Raw genomic sequence first — 19227 nt, forward strand, 5'->3', positions numbered from 1 at the left:
AACGATGTCCCCAATTGTCATTGCCAAGTCCTCAAAGAAATTTACTGGTCCCCAGAAAATTGACAGCAAGATAGTGAAGTTAATCTTCTCTAAAACTAAATGTTTGATCCAAAAGATCCCCTTTAATTTGAAAGATTGGGTTGTTTTATAATTTCACAGAAACAGCTGTATCTAATTACGATATTAGTCTGATTAAAAAAAATCAGTGACTTTTCTGTCTGTCCTCTGATTTTTTTTTCCTTTAGAATACTGCTGTATTATGAAATCAATGGTATTTTGGCAATCAGAAATATATCACCTAGTGACTTCTGGGTAAGATGGGAGATTAGGAGCCATCTCTAAGTGAGTGGATTATTGTAGTAAGAGGGGCCAGCCCTGCTGTACTACCCAGGAAAGCTTCTCACCTCAGGACCCACTGATTAACAAACATGTGCCCCATTCTCCAGTGAACTTTCTTCTAGGTCTGACTTGGCACCACACTTGCAGCCACACTGGCCACTGGGAATATGGCGTGCTGACTGGGCCCTCTCCAAGTCAACCTTAAATGCCACCTCTACCAAATGCCTACAGAAGCTGTGTCATCCTTGAGTTTCTACCACCAAGAGATCTGCAGTGTCCATCAACCACACAGACTGCCTGCTTCTTCTGCATCAAGTACCACTCCACTGGTGCATAGCTGCAAAGAACAGTAGCGGGCAGCGCATCTGCCACTGTCCCAAACTTTTTCAGGGCAGCTGTCACTAGATACAGCAAGGATCCTGTCAGGGCCCCACCTGAATCAGCATCCCCTACTCAGCTTCACAGAAGGGTATGACTCTTGGGGTCTCAAAGATTTGCAAACCTGACCCAGGAAGCACAAGGATACACTGTAACCAGAGTCATGGGGAAGGGGAAGCAACTTTACCTCTCTGGCCTTCAAGGGTTACAAAGTAACCGTTTGGGGGAACAAATCAGGAAGAGAAAAGATACCATCAAATCTATTCTGCAAAACCAGCATTTTCCTGATACCAAAATCAAATAAAGACTGAAAGACAACAAAAGACCAGTTTCCCTGTGACAATAGATGCAGAGTCTCAGCCTAATACTCACAAACTGAGTTCAAGAACATAGAAGGATTACAGATGGACTCCACCTCAAGCATGCAGGGTTGGTTGAACATTAGCAAACCAATAAGTGTAAGACACAATTCACAGACTTCCTCACAGAAATCACAAATCTCAATAGACACAGAAAGGACATTTGACAGAATGTAATATGCCTTCATGATGAAAGTCTTAGACACGTTGGGAATAAACTGAGTGTACCTCAAAATAATAACAGTTACCTAAAACAGACCTATAACAAGCATTATCTAAGTGGAGGAAACCGGGAACATTTCCTGTAAGGTCTGGGATGAGCTAAGGGTCCCCCTCACATTTAGTAAAGGGCTCAGAGTCCTAGCCACAGCAGTCAGAGAGGAGAACACTGTAAGATGGATTTCAATAGAAAGAATTAAAATTATCCTTATTCATAGATCACATGATTCTATACTAAAAAGACCCTACAGACTAGAATCTTCTAGAAAATTCTTTCAGTTACATTGCAGAATGCAAAAACCAACATAGAGGAACCAGTGCTTTCATCTATATGAAGAATGAACTGGCTAAGAAAGAAATTAGAAAAATTATCCCATTTTCAATACCAATAATAATAATAATAATAGACTAGAAACAGCCCTAACCAAGGAGGGGAAGAACTACAATGGAAACTTTAAACCTCCAAAGAAAGAGATTAAAGAAGATACTAGAAAATGGAAAGACCTCCCACGGCTATAGGTTGGTAGAATTAATATTGTAAAAATGATCGTTCTACCAAAAGCAATGTACAGATTCAATGTAATCTCAGTCAAAATCCCTACAACATTCTTCATAGAAATGGGGAAAAAATTCTAAAATTTATATGGAGCCACAAAAGACCCCAAATAACTAAATCAACCATTTTCCTAAATATTTTAATACACCACAGTGGGGTTAAGTCATGAGATCTCTACATTCATTGACAAAAGAGCTAACAGAGTGGGGTGTAGTCTATTCCCTACATTCAGAAGGCAGAGGCAGGCCCATCTCTGTGAGTTCAAGGCCAGCCTGATCTACTTAGCAAATGGGATTCTGTTTAAAACAAATATCAAAAATGTAAGGAATCACATCCCTTTTCCCTGGACCCTTCCATCTTTCTACCATGTGAAGACAGTTGTCAGCACACCATTAGCCAAAGCTTTCAAAAGACATTAAACTTGTCAATGCCTTTATCTTGGGATTCCTTGGGATAGCCTCTAGCATGACAAGTAATGAATTTCATTTATCTATCTATCTATCTATCTATCTATTTATTTATTTAGGTTTTTTGAGACAGGATTTCTCTGTATAGCCCTGTCTGTCCTGGAACTCACTCTGTAGACCAGGCTGGCCTCGAACTCAGAAATTTGACTGTCTCTGCCTCCCAAGTGCTGGGATTAAAGGCATGCACCACCACTGCCCAGCCGTTTACTTAGTTTTATACAGGTAAAAAGTGTTCCGCACATACAATCTTAGAAGAAACTCTTGACATAGATTAAAATACTCATAGTTGAGTATTCTCTAGACACAGATTGCAAGCCAGAAGCTGGGCACACCAGAAGAGGGCACTGGATCTCATTACAGATGGCTGTGAGCCACCATGTGGTTGCTGGGAATTGAACTCAGGACCTCTGGAAGAGCAGTCAGTGCTCTTAACCACTGAACCATCTCTCCAGCCCTAAAATAGATTTTTAACAGTCTTAAGAATGCTTTTGTGAGAGGAAACCAGAACGAGAGGATGGAGATGTGGCGGATGCTGAGGAAGCTGGAGATAGGAGCGGCCTGAGCCTTCGTCCTGATCATCTGATCATCCTGGGCTACTACAGAACTTTGTCCTCTTATCCCAAGTAATTACAAAACAAATGACTTCTGAGGGTTGGCCAGGCCTACTTCCATGTCACAGTTGAAGACCCCGAGCAGCCTGGGGAAGCTTCTTTATTTAAGCAAATCTTCAGGGCCAGACTTTGATATCCACTAGACAACTGCCTATCCTAAGTGAATCAAGGCACCAGATTTCTGGCCCTAAATTGACTGGCCCAGTAAGGGTCCCAGACTGGGGAGCTTGTCAAGTGACCCTCATAAGCCCTTGCATGGGGAAAGACAAGGGCTAGCAGAGCCAATATAAAGGACCCTGGGAGGAAGGGGCTGGAGAGGTCTCTACCAGCAACCAGACGAATGCCAAGCCTGGAAGGCAAGCACTAGCCTGTAGAAAACAACGTAAAACATGCAGCCCAAGACATCAATGACATTGTCCACTGACTCTGTTAGGTGGACCCAGACTCCAGCAACAAGAACAGCTTTGCCGCCGGGCAGTGGTGGCGCACGCCTTTAATCCCAGCACTTGGGAGGCAGAGGCAGGTGGATTTCTGAGTTTGAGGACAGCCTGGTCTACAGAGTGGTCTACCCAGGACAGCCAGGGCTACACAGAGAAACCCTGTCTCGAAAAAAACAAAAACCAAACAACAACAAAGAACAGCTTTGCCATTGCAGCAGAGACACCCCACCCACCCACCATTATCTTCAAGCAACTTGTTCATTTCACACCCAACAGGCGACACAGAAACACACCAGAGCCAGGCATGTCAGGCTGGAGAGTCCCAGACACCTGACTGAGGTGTCGGAAGCAGGGCTCATGTGCCATACCCCAGGCTCACCTCCTGGATATTCTCCTTCACGCGGCTGTCCGAGGGGTGCATGACAGCCCCCATCACTTTCATGTTGCCGCAGACAACCAGGGCTTCATCGGGTGCGTCTGTGTTTATTCCTACTCGCCCATGACAGACGACAGATTCTGGAACGTGTCCTCGCTGCCACAGTGCGTCGCTGTCATTTTCAAACTGCCCAGGGTTAGAGGCCTGGAGAGACACAGCGGCACACTGCAATTAAAGTTCTGGTGGCAGAAAGAGTTGATCATGCATCCTCAGAGCAAAGGAAAAACAGACTGTTATCTGAGTCCTTCCTCTGAGACTCCCATACCGGGTAGAACACGCTGATACAGGCAAATAACACCAAGAGCCCAGGAGAGCCAGAGAAACCCACAACGGTAGGAGCTCTGCATGCCATGGCTGAGAACATCGAATGTCTGTGACATTTCTCAGAGACTGAACTGTGTGTTCCGTCATACCAGACAACTTTAAAATACGAGGAAGGGGATGAGAGACTAAAATATGACTCTTTTCAGGCATAATGTACACACTATTTAATGCTCAAGTAAATAAAAATACCTTGTACTTAACTGGTCTTTTATAACTTCAAAACACTCATACTAGTGATTGCACATGCATCTGTCAAACAAGCAGTTAACACAGATAGTTGATACGCCTCAACTACTCCCTGAACACAGGTAGTACCGTGGAATCTTGGCGGCGACGTTTTTGTGTGCTACTCCATGGAGCAATTTTATGATATAAGTACCGTCGTGCTCATTTTATTGACACTGGCACTCTGGCAAGATAATAAGTTGCCTAAGAACACGTAATCTGTGCTCCAGCTAGCTCTGTATTTCCTCTGTTTACTAAGTAACGACCCTAACCCTGCTTTTTCACAATGTGGCTTAGAAGAAGCAACCAGCCACCCCTAACAACAATCCAAGCGAGACTACAAGAGACTTCCCTCTAGTAAAACGCTCTGCCTAACATTTTCTACTGTGTTGTACTCTTTCCTCTCTGCTCCATTGTAACTGTGGACGTATTTCCAAACACGGGGTCTCCAAATCCCTCGCATGTCTCATGACAAAACCCGGTTTCTTTTCCTAAAGGACGATATTCTAAATGTGATTTTTCGTTTGCATCCCCTTGAAGAGAGTCCAGATTCACTATGATCCTGACACCTCTTCAGGTAGCACTAGCACAGGGACTTCCATTTTGTCTGTCTGGTGCGCCTGATATCTGGGTGCTATTTATCCCTGAAGATGGCTCAGAGTCCTCACAGAGATTTGCTCATGAACACACACTGGGAGAGCCAGGAACTGGCTGAGCCATACTGTTCACTAGACACTTTTTTTGGTATTGCATGAATGTTGTGCCACGCGTATGTGTTATACATTAAATAATAATAATAATAATAAATGAAACTACCAAGTTTAGCTCTTAGTTTGATTTCAACTGAAGAACCTTTGGGGCAACTCCAGCCTCCTACTTTGTTTCTACCAGCTGAAAACCTGCGCCTCTCAGAAGACCCAGGAACCGACTCTTAGCAGACAAAAGCGGTGGGAGGATGCAAGCCAACAGCTTTGAATGTTATTTTGTACAAAGCCACTTCAACCTCAGCTTTTCTTCAAGATCCCCAGGCTGGTTGGATGTGAACCGTAAGTTGGCTTCGACTCAGTTTTTTTATGGTGAGTGATCAACACAGAAGCATTACGTGCAGATGCATCTTGCTGTCTGCTGCACATAACGAGCCCCTTGAAGGAAGCAGAATGGGACAGTGATGGATTCTTGCTGTTGCAAATGAGCTTTGGGATAGTTCTTAACGTGTTGGTAACTGGATACTGAGAAGCAGATGTAAGTAGAATTTTTTTTAAATACAATTGCAACATTTATATTTGTTTCAAGAGACGAAACTAAATCCCTAAAATATGTTCAAATTATTTCAACAAGGAACATGATAGATCTCCAAGAGAGACTAAGAAGGGCTCATTATCGAAAATGAGAAATACTATAAGATCTATACGTTTATTTCCCCTCCCCTCCTGGAACCTGTGTCTTCACGTGTGAAAGCAATCTATACTGCTTGCTCTCCAGAATTATGAACTGACATCCATCCACATGAAGCCCAACAGTGGCTGCTGGATACCAAACCCAAACTAGTTTCATTTACTTTTCTTTTTTTTTTTTTTTTTTTAAAGATTTATTTATTTATTATTTATGAATACACTGTAGCTGTCTTCAGACACACCAGAAGAGGGCATCAGATCTCATTACAGATGGTTGTGAGCCACCATGTGGTTGCTGGGATTTGAACTCAGGACCTCTGGAAGTGCAGTCAGTGCTCTTAACCACTGAGCCATCTCTCCAGCCCCTCATTTACTTTTCTAAACTATTTTTTTTTTTTGTCTCATGGTTTCATATGTTCAGGGTTGAACTCAACATCCCGGTCTAAGTTATATGAAATCAACTGGTTGTAAGACTTGAGGCCAAATATTTATCTTTGAGTATGAGTGTTATCCTTTGAAGAATATCAATAGGCCTATTTATTGTCTTTACCCGTCTCCAGAGGTTATTGTGGAGCTCAGTGAAGTCGTGTGTGCATGAACAGTCTTCTGAATTAAGCGTGAATCCACACAAATTCATCCTCAACGTAATTGGCCGGATGCAGCACTTACTGTTTAACCTACAATCACACAGCAGCACAGCTGTGGAGTCGGAGTTTGGGGGGGGGGACTCCCTTCTGCAGGAACACAATGCTAAGGGCACGCCCTGCAGATGCTCAAGACAGCAAACAGCATTAGACGTGACTTGAGTCTGGAAGGAAAATCACAGGATTTTGTTGTTGTTGTTGTTGTTTTTGTTTCACTTTTGTTTCTGGCTCTAACACAGACAAGGCGCTAACAGACAAGGGTCAAGACCCTAGGAAATCCACTTGTGCATCTTTTTAAAAAGTTGTTAAAACGGGATCCGGAGATATTCTGGACCATTCGGTGTGGTTTATATAGATCTGCAACTGCAGCCAGAGGCCTGTTAGAAATGCATATTTGTGGACATCCCTGGCCGATTAAAGTAAAAACTCAGGACATGGGCTTAGCTATTTGTGTCTGCACAAGCTCCCTAGGGTTCTGTGTGTGTGTGTGTGTGTGTGTGTGTCCGTGTATGCATGCCTGTGTATCTGCTTGTATGTATGTCTCTGTGTGTGTGTGAGTGTGTGTCTGTGTGTGTGTGTCTGTGTGTGTGTACATACACACACAGACACACACAGACACACACACACACACGCACACAAATGAGCTGCTCTGAGAATGGCCCTTTTCTGTCTGTCCTCTTCACCAGTCTTACAGACGCTATTGTCTTTGGTGTTGGTCTTCTACCTCAGTGTTTCCAGAGAAAGCAGGAATCCTTGAGGATGGGGCCATTTCTATTCTTCTCAAAATGAAACACAAAACAAAACAAAGAAAGCATGTGTTTCTTTTCCAAAGAAGGAAATCCCAGAGTGGCTTTGCAAGACAGACAAAAGCAATTGTCCTTCCTGCTTGCCACACAGCACCCCAAACTATCTCTAATTGAATATTTAGTAAGGAAACAGAGCTGAGGAAAAGCCTGGGCAACAGAGAGAACTCTGAGGGAACTCCATTCAAAGACTGAAAAATAAAGCCCCGTACTGGAGAAGACCTTAATTTACACTAAATTAGTCCATTTTCACCACAGGAATTTAATATATTTCTAAAGATGTTACGGTTGACAAGCCAGATTGGACAATGGCCAAACACTGGCCACCATTCTCCCTTCATGAAGAACTTTGACAAATGTGGTGTCCTGGACACCTCCCAGAGGCCAGAGTCTTGGGGGACAGCCCTCATAACGTCACTTCTAACAGAGTGTAAAACACTGATCCCCACCATTTGAGAAACACATACACACCCAGAGTTTCAGACTGTCTCTCCCTCCCTTTACATGATCAAGCGTGCAATGCCTTTAATTATTAAACCTTTCTTCTTGTCTTTCATTCTGGAGCTCAAGCCAGCAGAACCAGACCATGGCCTTAGAGGCCACACTTGACTCTTGGGTACAATGTAGTCTTGATTATATATTATATGTTATGTGTTATGTGTTACGTGTTACATGTTATGTTACATGTTATTTGTTATTGTATATTGCATATTATGCATTATATATTACACATTATGCTGTATGTTGTATATTGTGTTTTATGTTGTATGTTATATATTGTATGTTGTATGTTATATGTTATGTTACATGTATGTTGTATGTTATATGTTATGTGTATATGTTATATATACATATGTAAATACATACACACACACAGTGTTACAGTGTTAACCATTTAAATGGACCGAGAAGTCCGTTTCCACCTTCATGCCTGTGTTTGGAGGGAGGATGAAATACTCCCGGTGAGCTCTTTGGAATAAGGAGCGTCTACGTTACTGTTACCCTTGTTCTTCTCATTATTTTTAGGGTAAATTGGTGTCTCCAACTCTACTGCTACACTAGGATGCTCTCCTTAACCAAAAAATAATAGCTGGGAGACAGCTACTGTCTCCAAGGCACAATATGTTTTTAGAATTTAAAACCTGGGTAAATAACACGACACCTAATCCATGCTGAACGCAACTCGGTGTGTCACATTCAGACTAAATGTGAATTTCACCACCGTTCGACTGCCCAAGCTCAGCCTGTGAGCTAACCATCTTTGCGCTGTGAAGAGGATCTATAAGGTGTGTTGGTTAACAGCTTCCTGTTAATGGAGGTCAGGCGAGCCAGGTTCCCTTTCTCCCCTGGCTGCTCTCTGCACTTGCTTAGTGCTTAGGGTGCTGCCAGCTGAGAAAGAGGAAACCCTGTTGCTACATAAATTATTCAAAGAGCGCAGGTGACTAACAGAGTGTGTGACCCAAGTGCTGAGCACACGGCTCAGGACAGCACTACCATGCCCACTAGTCTATGTTAGTAGAAAGTAGAAAGAATGATTCTTCTGTCTTCATTCTTTCTGAGGAGAAGTCAGAGACAGTGAGCAACCTAATTTCTGGACTGGAATTCAGATCATATTTGTCAGCACAGCAGAGCAATTCAGATTATAACAAATGAGATGTCCAGCATGGCTTTGACCCTGGGGGTTCTGCAGGAAGGACTGGATAGATACCTCCGTGATTGGCTGCTTGGTTTTGCCTCAAACGAGTCTTCTTGGCCTATGGTTATGTCAGAAACAGCCCGCGTGTGAACAGCTTGGCTTTCGCACAAACATTTTACTTTATTTCTGTCATTGCTTCCCCTCCAGTGAGATTTCTAGGGGTAACTGGAGGGTTTCCACTAGTAGGTAGCTTATCATGTTTAGCTGGCATAATTACAGAGGGTTTCTTTGTTTCAGAACTGCTCGAATCGGATTAAGAAGAAACTCCACTTTCCAAAAGGAGGCAGGTGTGTCTCCGGAGCCTCAGGTTGGTAGCTGTGAACATAGGCATGCCCACAGTGACTGGTGCGTCCTTCTAGGGCGTCACATCCTCTCTGTGTAGCTCTCAAAGGCCTGAGACAGCACAGTTTCACCAAGGCTGCCATGCCTGGTGAACCTATTGTCTCCTACAACACTCTCGGTGGCAGCCAGTCTGGCCTCATAGCTGCAGCTGCAGCTGCTAGTAGCTTAATGTCCCCACAGCTGCCAAGACACCGTCCACAACTGTAGCCACTCAGCAAATGATTTGAGCTATTCCCTTGTGTAAGGCCGTGGTCCAGATGCCCTGGGGTCGGCAATCACATTGGGACACAGAAAACCTTCTGGGTCCTTTCTTCACTTGGCAAGCCTAGATCAGAGAGAGCCAGGCTATCGGAGACTCCATCATTTGCGAGCTGACTGATACTGTATGAGTAGGCTTCTCAAACCTCTTTCCTCTGGGCATTGAGAATACTCACAGAATAAAAATGTATCCTCCGTATAAAGAAGTGTCATGTGTAGATGTTTAACCAGTGCCTCCAACAGAGAGTCAACAGCAGGATTTCCCAGCCTCGGTACCATGGCATTTGGGGAGAGACACTTCCGGTGGGAGTGCTTCCCTGTGTATTGTAAAGTATTGGGCATCTTCTCTGTTCTCTATGCACTAGGTGTCGAACAAAATAAGGGACAAAATGCCCTTGGTTGAGAACTACTAAACTAACATCATAGCTTCTGCTATTACCATTACCGACAACAGTTAGGAAATACAACAGTTCAAGTCTGTCTATGTCACGGACAATTCAGCTTCTTCCTGCAAGGGAGAAAAGGATGTGTGGTCCCGGAAACCAGAGAGCTGAGCTTACCCTTACAATGATCCTCTCAGAGATGTGGGCAGCCACCAGGTAGAACTGGTCTTGGTTAGCAGCATACAATCCGACCACCAACATGAAGTATCTAGTTGAGAAACAGCAGACTGATGGGGGCACATCAAAGAACGGAGGTGCGATTTGTGCAACGAAATGGCATCCAACATTTCATTTATAGTGAGCCAAGCCAGACGGGCTCACTTGCGTACCAACTGCCTTCCTCTCCTATCCCAGAGGCACCCCAGGGAACTGGAAGAACAATTGGCTGTCTAGGTGTGTCTGGGAGTCTGCTCCCTGGGGAGAGCTCTGAGCACTGAGCTCATTCCACCTATGTGGACTGTTTACAAACACAGAACAAAGCCACCAGGGTTCCCGTGTCCACAACCATATAAGCCACAGGTCCTGGGCCTTAAAGGAGGGAGACTTGGAGGATATGTCCATCATATTGGTTCCCTCCCATCCTGACCTGCTCCTGGATATCCTCCATTTTCAATGCCCTCAGGCCTTGACTGTAGCTGAAGACTTGAACCTCCCTCAAATCCTCCCAAAGCAAATCTCATTGCAGGCATCTTCCTCACACAGACCATCAGTGAGACAATCTTAAGGTCTAACCACTTCTTGAAAGTCAACCCCAAAACTCTCCATAACATTTACCCTCATTTATCTTCCCAGGGCTGGAGACAGGATGGCTCATTGGTTAAGAACACTTGTTCTTCTTAGAGACGAACAAGATTCAGTTCCTAGCATCCACATAGTGGTTTACAACCATCCATAACTACAGTTCCAGGGAAACCAACACCCTCTTCCAACCACCATGAGCAGTAGGCAGGCATGTGGTGTACATATATACATGCAGGAAACACATTCAAATCCATAAAATAATTTTTTTTGGGGGGGGGGAGTCCAGGCTGTGCCTCCTTGCTCTTTGTAGAACTGCAACCTAAGAAAAGGATCAAAGTCTGGGAAGTGGTTGCTCATGGCTTTATTCCTAGCACTTGGGAGGCAGAGACAGGTGGATTTCTGAGTTAGAGGCTAGCTGGTCCACAGAGTGAGTTTGAGGACAGCCAGGGCTACACAGAGAAACCCTGTCTCAAAAAAAACACGAAAGGATCCAAGAGAAGCCAGGAGGTGCACACACACCCAGATTTGGCTGTGAATCTCAGGTAGGGGAACTGGGAGACATTCTCTTCCTGGAGACAGAAGTTTTTCTCTTGGGCACCGGGGCTTTGAGGGTGGTGGTAGGGCTTTTTACCCTGAGCATGGCAGCTCCTGTATCTGGGTTCCTAACTCCTGAGCCACTCCAGACCCCCTCAAATTCCCACTCGAGTTTCTAGACAATGAGGATATTCCCCTTAAACTAAATCAAATCACTATTAATGATTGTGTCCACTGGACTCACAAGGGGCCATGCATTGGACTAAGCAGTTCACCGACATTGCTTAAGATCCCCCAGAATGTACTGGAACAAGTACTGCTCTGGAACACACTTGACAGTATAAGAAATGAATTCTAGATGAGAACAGGAACATTCCAGGTGGTGTGGCCATAGACAGAAATTCATTTCAGACAGGCTAAGCTACACCTAAGGTCACTGAGCTAGCACATAACAGTGTTGTGTCTAAACTCGGTTCTACTCAACACGAAAGCGTATGTCCTGAGACCAGTGGGTCTCAACTTTGAGCCCATGACAGAACCACCCAGAGGTTTGGGGAGCCACAGCTGGCTAAGCTCACTTGCCAACACTTGAGTCAGCAGATCTCGGTGAGGCTTGAAAACTGGTATTTCCAAATGTTCCCAGGTAGCAGCCACCTCTGCCGGTCCTGGGACAGGACTCTCAAGGAGACAGGTGTACATTGTTAAGGGGCTTTCCCTTGTCATTTCTTCTTCTTTTCCTTTTTAGTTTTTTCCCTTTTCTTCTCCTTTTGCTTTTGGAGATCTACATAGCTCAGGTTTGCTTTGAACTCAAAGATCCTCCTGCCTCTGACTCCCAAGTGCTGGGATTGCAGGTGTTTGCCGGTCTGCCTTGCTTTTTTCTTCTGTTAAAAAAGCGGGGGCGGAGTTTCAGGACCAGCACACCGATTTGGTAAATGCAGTCAGTCCTGAACCAAAAGCAATGAGGAGAACATGTGGGTGCCCATGTAGAGACGCACAGAGGGAATTAGACTGAGCATTGCTGGGAGTGAGGACGGGAGATACCTGAGTAAATGAAATATATTAATAAACCAAGTCGGAGAAGAGACGAGACCCCACCCCGACACCCCCGTGGCTGGCTGAGTGTGCTGGCTGGGTGGCCCGAAGGATCTCGGGGGCACTAGAGGCCACGTCCTGCCTAGGTCACGTGTGCGGCCGTTCTCATTCACCGGGCCTCAGGTACCTCTGATCGGGATTCGGTTTCCCCTTCTTTCTCATGTTATTCGCTGTGGTTTCACCGAAGTGTAACCGTCCCAGGGTCACTTTGGTAACCTGGTCAGTCAGGAGGTCGATTCTAAAACAAACAACGGAAGTATCGAGAGACATAAGAGAACGCAGCGCTTGGTCACGGCTAAGCTGCTGAGAGCCCCGGATGTTTGGTCCCCCTGCTCCCATCACACTGCAGAGGACAGTTTATCCTAGGGTTTGTTACTTAGGGATCCACAGCATGGGTAGGAGTGTCCACCATGGAAGGCCACAGAACTACTCCTTGCTAGCAGAAGCTAGGCTTCAGGTTTCGACCCAAAGACCACGAACTCAGAATGTCACAAACGGTGTCTGTAGCCTCCACAGCGGGTAGAAAGATACTCCCATGGGCTCTGCACAGTTGCTATAGCACCTCGTTCCTCGCAAATCACTTCTTTTCTTCCTGAACTCTCTGACTTTCTCTTCACATAGGTGACCTCCCATAGCCTAGCCACAGAAAACAGCATCCTTCCACGAAAAGCCACGTAGCCTGCCCAAGCATGGGAGAGACCCATGTACCAGGTCAAGTGCTTGCTCTCATGCCTGGACTCCACAGCAGTTTGTATGAGTGGCTCTGTCTAGGCTGAATGACCATCCTGCCCCAAATGGGCTGCAGTTAGCTTAGGCTACCTCATCTGTATTCCTGGCCAAATAAGCCAAGAATTAGATCCCACCTCACGCCATTCTAGAGAGAGGACTCTTGGTTCTTTACTTCACTACTGCTGCGAATACTACCATGAATGCCAGCTTTCAGCCCGGAATCTGTCAAGGTCACCATAAAATACACAGAGAAATAAGCTGTAGGTAACCTCAAATGGGCTGTTACGTAACCTCAAAGTTAATGCAATGGAAATCGTGCTAATCTAAATTACAAACTAAAATATCTAGCCATGTTCTATCTCAAGGGATCAAACTGTTAGTAAGTCCATCCGTTATCGAAGCGTCTTAAGAAGAGTGGTGAAATTTCAGGTGGACCTTTTTATAGTAGTTTCTTGCGATGGCCTCAAAGCATGTTTTAAAATTGATGAAAGGGTGATTATAATACTAGCATTCTGTTATACAGAGAAGGATCCATGGCTCCAGATATATATGTAGCAGAGGACGGCGGCCTTATGTGACATCACTGGGAGGGGAGGTCCTTGGTCCTGTGGAGGCTTGATGCCTCAGCATAGGAGGAATGCTAGATCAGTGAGGGGGGAGTGAGTGGGCAAGTGAGTGGGTGGAGGAGCACCCTCATAGAGGCAAAGGGGAGGAGGAACTGGAAGGGGGCTTTGTGGAAGGGTAACTGGGAAGGGGCTATTATTCAAAATGGAAACAAATAAAATGATTAATAAAAATAAAATGCTAATTAAGTAGCAAAAAGAAGAAATAATATCACTCCTCTTCCCTAAAGCGTCACCAAGACACTCAGAAAAGAACGTCTTACTTAACAGGATCAAAAGTCCTTTTGCTTCTATCTGCTTGTGACTGTTCAATAGCAATCACTTGATTGGTGGCTTCCACCTGTATGGGAAAAAAAAGTAAATCAATCACTTAATAGATTAGTTAACATATTAGAATAGTGTTCATTAGTAGAAAATGTTCAGATGCTTAAAACCTTTGCCAGGGTTCCATGCTAGGCTCCAGGTGGAAGGTCTGAATTCTGAAAAAGTCATGTTAGACTAGACAATGGGCACTGTCTATCTCTAGTGTGCCACAAGAGAAAGGCCTGTTGGAGATGGGTCTTGTCTGCAGAAGTAAATGATGAAATACAGAGTATGCTATTAAAAGACCAAAATTTCAGAAGCAAGAATGAATAAAATTTTTTAAAAAATAAACTAAACAAGACCAAGACAACTCAAAGAATCCATCCATTCATTCGCTATTTAGTGAGCACTTATTATGTGCCAGGCACTGCAGTAGGCATTCAGATAAGTGAACAAAGCAGCCAATCCTCTTACTATTGCCCTTTTCTTTCTAAAAGAAAAAAAATGTGAGTAAAATCAGAAATGGACAAGATCAATGCACTTGGATGCCCATATGGAAATACAATGAAATCCATTAATATATACAATTAATATATATTGATGGGTATAACTTTTAAGTGAATAAAATTAATAACAATCACTAGGTCTAGTGTTACAGCCCTGTAATTGTAGATACTTGGGAAGATGAGGCAGGAAGATCATCTAGTTCATGCTTTCCTGGGCAACAAATAAATGCAAGAATAGCATGGGCAATTTAGTGAAATCGCATCTCAGCAAAAAGCAGAAAGAAGTCTGGAGGTAGAGCCCAATGATAGAGCGCTTGCCTAGTTATGCATGAGGTCACCAATTTGATCCTTGCTAACATACACATGCATATGAGTGTAAACACACACACACAAATACACACATACAAACACATAAACACATACACACACACAATCACACACACAAACACACAAATACACATACAAACATATAAACACACATACACACACACAAACACACACACAAACACACACAATAAAAACACACTAACACACCCCTGTCCTGGCAGAGCTTAAGTCCTAATATGAAGAGACGATGACTTATCATGTAAGGAATATATATGTAATAAGCGACATAAGCAAATAATCCTACAGCTGCTACACACTGTGTTCTGTGAACGGTGCCAGCGTAGTGCTCTGAGACACAGCACATGGGCGTTCACACTGCAACAGTCTTTCTCAAAAGCTGCTGGACCCCAGCTAGGAACCGGTGCGGTCTCCTCTTCACGAATTTCTATTACGGGTCAACATTTTCACAGTGGATACATTGTTTCCATGATCAGAAAAAATATGTTTGGCTGTCGTTACTTATTTGCTTGTTGTTTGTATTTCATTGTTGCTGCTGATTCATTTTAAGAGTTCACTTGGGAACAAAGGTGATGGGTAGATGCAGCATCCAGCTACGTTTTAGAAGACACCACACCTAGGACCAACTTCTCCATTAGCCTGAGATATGTACACAATGGACGTCGCTTCGCCTAATGGGCTGGATAGGTGAAAATGGTTTGATACGCCTTTGATCACTTTCCAGCCATGCTATGAGCATCTTAGAAGGGACTCAGCTGATGACTGTCAGAAGTGTGTTGTCACAGCCAGACCAACCAAGTTACAGGTGGGTGACCCAAATAAATGATTGCTGCTACATCACTAATGATTGACATAAAGATGACGTAGCGCAGATAAAGCAACTCTGCCATTAGTATCCTAGATATAACTTATGTAACACCACTGGGCCTCAGTTTCCCTCTGTTAAACTACAGAAACGGGGCGCTGCGTAAGTAATGGTTCTTCAGCTTTCGAAGGTAGAGAACGCCTCCCCCGGCATCAAAACTAAAACGGCTGCAAGCAACTGTGCTAAGGCGAAGATACAGTTTACACACTGGAAACTAAAAGCCACAGTTTGAGGGGATGTAGTGTCAGGTTTAGGGCTCACACCTGAGGAAGGGGCAGATTCTACTTCCTGTGTCTTGAACCTTTATCTACCGGGATGGTGGAAGCACAAGCCAGCTCACTGAGAGGTCCTCACAGAGACACCTCCTGGCTACAACCCCATTTAAGCACCAGGTGACAGGACACCCATAAGTGACTGGTACAACATAGAAGTAGCATAGCAGCCTTCTCTGCCTGAGAGGCGACAAGAGAAGCGTTGTCACGGCCATAACTGACCAGGACAGAATTGTGCTCTGAATAAATTACCACTGTTATTAATTTATTAAAGTCACTAAGGTTTGAGGTTAGGATTATGGAATAATAGATAACTAGAACACTTAAATATTGATTAGAGGCTGGAGAGATGGCTCAGCGGTTAAGAGCACGGACTGCTCTTCCAGAGGTCCTGAGTTCAATTCCCAGCCACCACATGGTGGCTCACAACCATCTGTAATGGGATCTGATGCCCTCTTCTGATGTGTTTGAGGACAGTTAGAGTGTACTCATATACATAAAATAGTATTTATTTAAATAAGTCTTTAAAAAAAAAGAAATACTGATTAAAGTGAATTGAATGAACAAGAGGCCTACCTTAATTCCAAAAGCTTTCAAGTAAAACATTTCTATTGGCTTCGGGCCCATTTGGGTCTTAACAAACTTCGGACTTCCCCAGACTTGGATGTGGATGGTTATCTGAAAATGGTTCTTCTTTTGACAAACAAAAGCTTCATCTACTGGCGAGAAAGCGAACCCTTTGTCTGTCACAACCTGATAGCCCACTTCAGGCCTGAAAGGAGAGGAATCGAGAAACCAGTTACACAGCATTACCCTTCGTCACCGATAATATCAATAGTATAAGCACTTCAAGAAAGCCCATTATGCAAAGTGCCCAGTGTGACATTTATTCAATCAACTTCCTGCATTTTTACTGCCGAAATGAAAATGATATTCCGAAGCACACTGGCTTTCTTATCTCCTTACAAGGAAGCAGTAGGAATCCTGCGGAATGGAAACATTGTTTCTCTAGACTCCGCCCCCTTGGTGGTTTCTAAACTTTGAATCTGATTCCACGCCGTGCACTAGAAACGGGTTGCTGGAAGCTGAGAAGACACCACATCGCTTAGAATCATCTGGAGAACAATTCATCTCCCCCCCCTTTAAAAAGAAGCCTCTAAATTTCACGGGCACCTCAGCTTCTCAGGTGAAAGAATGTTCAGCCTTCTGCTTGTGGAAAAAAACAAGCTGGTCAGAACTGCCAGGAGCGACCCTAAAACAAATTAACCAGAGCCAGTCGTTGTACCAGTCATTGTACCGATGGGAAACAGTCTCCTCCCTAGAATACTCTCTTTCTCCTTCCATCCTTCCAGTCTGGAAATAGCACTGAAAACCTACCACAGGATTTCCTCTGCATATAGGACTGGGGTGGTGACACGCTGGGTAGTCAGAATTTTGCTTTATTTGGTAGTTTCAACAGTGATGCCGTGTCTATAACATGATTAATAAAAGGACTTGTAAGTATTAGTGAAAGGGGAAGCTGTGGAGCCGGCTCAGCAGCCCAGGGTGTGCACTGCTTTTCCAGGTGATCTGAGTTCAGTTTCCCAGCACCCACTTTGGGCAGCTCACACCCACTGGGAGCTCCAGTTCCAGAATTCAACCCCCTTTCTCCTCCAAAGTATAGATGTTCACACACCCACATACAGACATATGATTAACAAAACAAATCTATTTTAAATATTAGTAAAATGGACACATTAGATGCTAACGTCACTAAGTAGACACAACAACAACGGAAACATGGAAACCTTCCTTGGTGAGTTTTCGCTGTATCATGTGGACCGTGTTAGGTGATCAAGGCTCCTAAGAAAGGACTTTTTGTTTACGGAAGCAGTTTCTCCTCAGAGGCAGGAGTGAGAGGAACTGGGTACCCACTGGCCTCTTGTGAGGCTCCCTGCCTCTGAGGCCTCTCAGGAAAGGTAGCTGCTGCTATCACAAAAGCACAGAACTTGGAAATTTTACTCTAATCCCCAAAGCAGAAACCATAAATGGGTCTCTTGGGAAAGGAATGCCTGTGTTCTTTGTGAGCCGAGTACCTGACAATGAATCATGTCCCTGCATCATTGATACTTTCCAATAACCAATCAAAGTCCTGGCCAAGGCAGTGCTCACCAGCAGCAAAGGAAAAGCCACTGGACAAAGAATCTGACAAAGACTGCGTGCCTTTTGCTATCTAGGAACTTGATACTGACGCTGGTTGCCACAATCAATCCACTAATGTTCTTTCATTGTGCCTCAGAACCTGACACGGGCCGTATAACTGAATGGGCAAAATCTGGGTGACAAAAAACATTTGGCAACAGTAGAAGGTTTACGGATACACAGTGGCCAGATGTTAATTAAAATCAAATGTGCAATGAGTCCATAGCGTTTCTGGCTTCGTTTGTGTAGGCCATGTCATCTTGTATGATGTTGCTGTACCCTTAGTTCTGAACACACGTGTTGTAGTATGTATACCGTCATACCAGACAAGGCCAATGATGGCTACCTGAAACAGGGCTCACATCCCAAACTGTCGTGTGTTATGAGTCGCAGTGTTTCTACCAGCTGTACAAACTCTTTCGTTCTTCAGAAAGATAAAAAATGTGGTGACAGAAAATACTTTTAAAATATTTTCCAATCATAATTACTCAGCATGTTAAGTATCAAGCAAGTTAGCTTATCTTTGGGTTGGATTGGGCTTTGATATTTTATTTTAAAATAGATATTTTAAAATTGCTGCTTAAGCTGTCAACTAGAGTTTCAATTTAAAAAAAAAATCACTAAACAAATTTTGGCTTAGGGTGTGGAGAGAATTGCCAACAGTTCCTGAAAAGGCTTTAAATCTGCCTTTCATAGTTTTATACCATATATTCATGTGGGTCAATGTTCTCAACATTAACAATAACAAAACCAAAAAGCATCTATCAACTCTGGAAAACACTGAAGTTATCCCATGTCTCACAGTATCAAATATTGACCCAAGATTTAATTATTTATGTACAAATTAATAAGCCCACCCATCTCGTTAGTGTACAATTTTATTTCTCTTTTGGAAGTGGCAAGCTTATATTTATAGCAAAGAATTGTTGCTCAAATGTTTTGTGTACCTTTCATATAGATAGATGTCCATAAAGATATGGACATGGACATAGAGATAGATGTAGATCTTCCGAGGGTCGTTTAATAATTGCTCAGGCAAACGGGCTATGAGAAGACAATGTTAAGAAGCCCAAGGCTGGGGCGGAGCAAGTGGGAGAAGGGA

General features: G+C 43.9%; 1 protein-coding gene across 1 annotated transcript in view; it reads right to left on the bottom strand.

The window, feature by feature from the left end:
• The window catches only part of Myrfl (myelin regulatory factor like), a 112188-nt gene that overhangs the window by 37044 nt on the left and 55917 nt on the right, over positions 1–19227 (bottom strand). The window contains exons 7-11 of the mRNA XM_028759039.1: positions 16521–16716; positions 13917–13993; positions 12429–12539; positions 10052–10142; positions 3749–3949 (exon numbers count right to left, since the gene is read on the bottom strand). Coding sequence (XP_028614872.1) covers positions 3749–3949; positions 10052–10142; positions 12429–12539; positions 13917–13993; positions 16521–16716 — 676 coding nt within the window. The remainder of the gene's footprint in view (positions 1–3748; positions 3950–10051; positions 10143–12428; positions 12540–13916; positions 13994–16520; positions 16717–19227) is intronic.

This window comes from Grammomys surdaster, unplaced genomic scaffold (genome assembly GCF_004785775.1).
Source record: "Grammomys surdaster isolate TR1022 unplaced genomic scaffold, NIH_TR_1.0 126271, whole genome shotgun sequence".
In the NCBI taxonomy this organism is placed as follows: Eukaryota; Metazoa; Chordata; class Mammalia; order Rodentia; family Muridae; genus Grammomys; species Grammomys surdaster.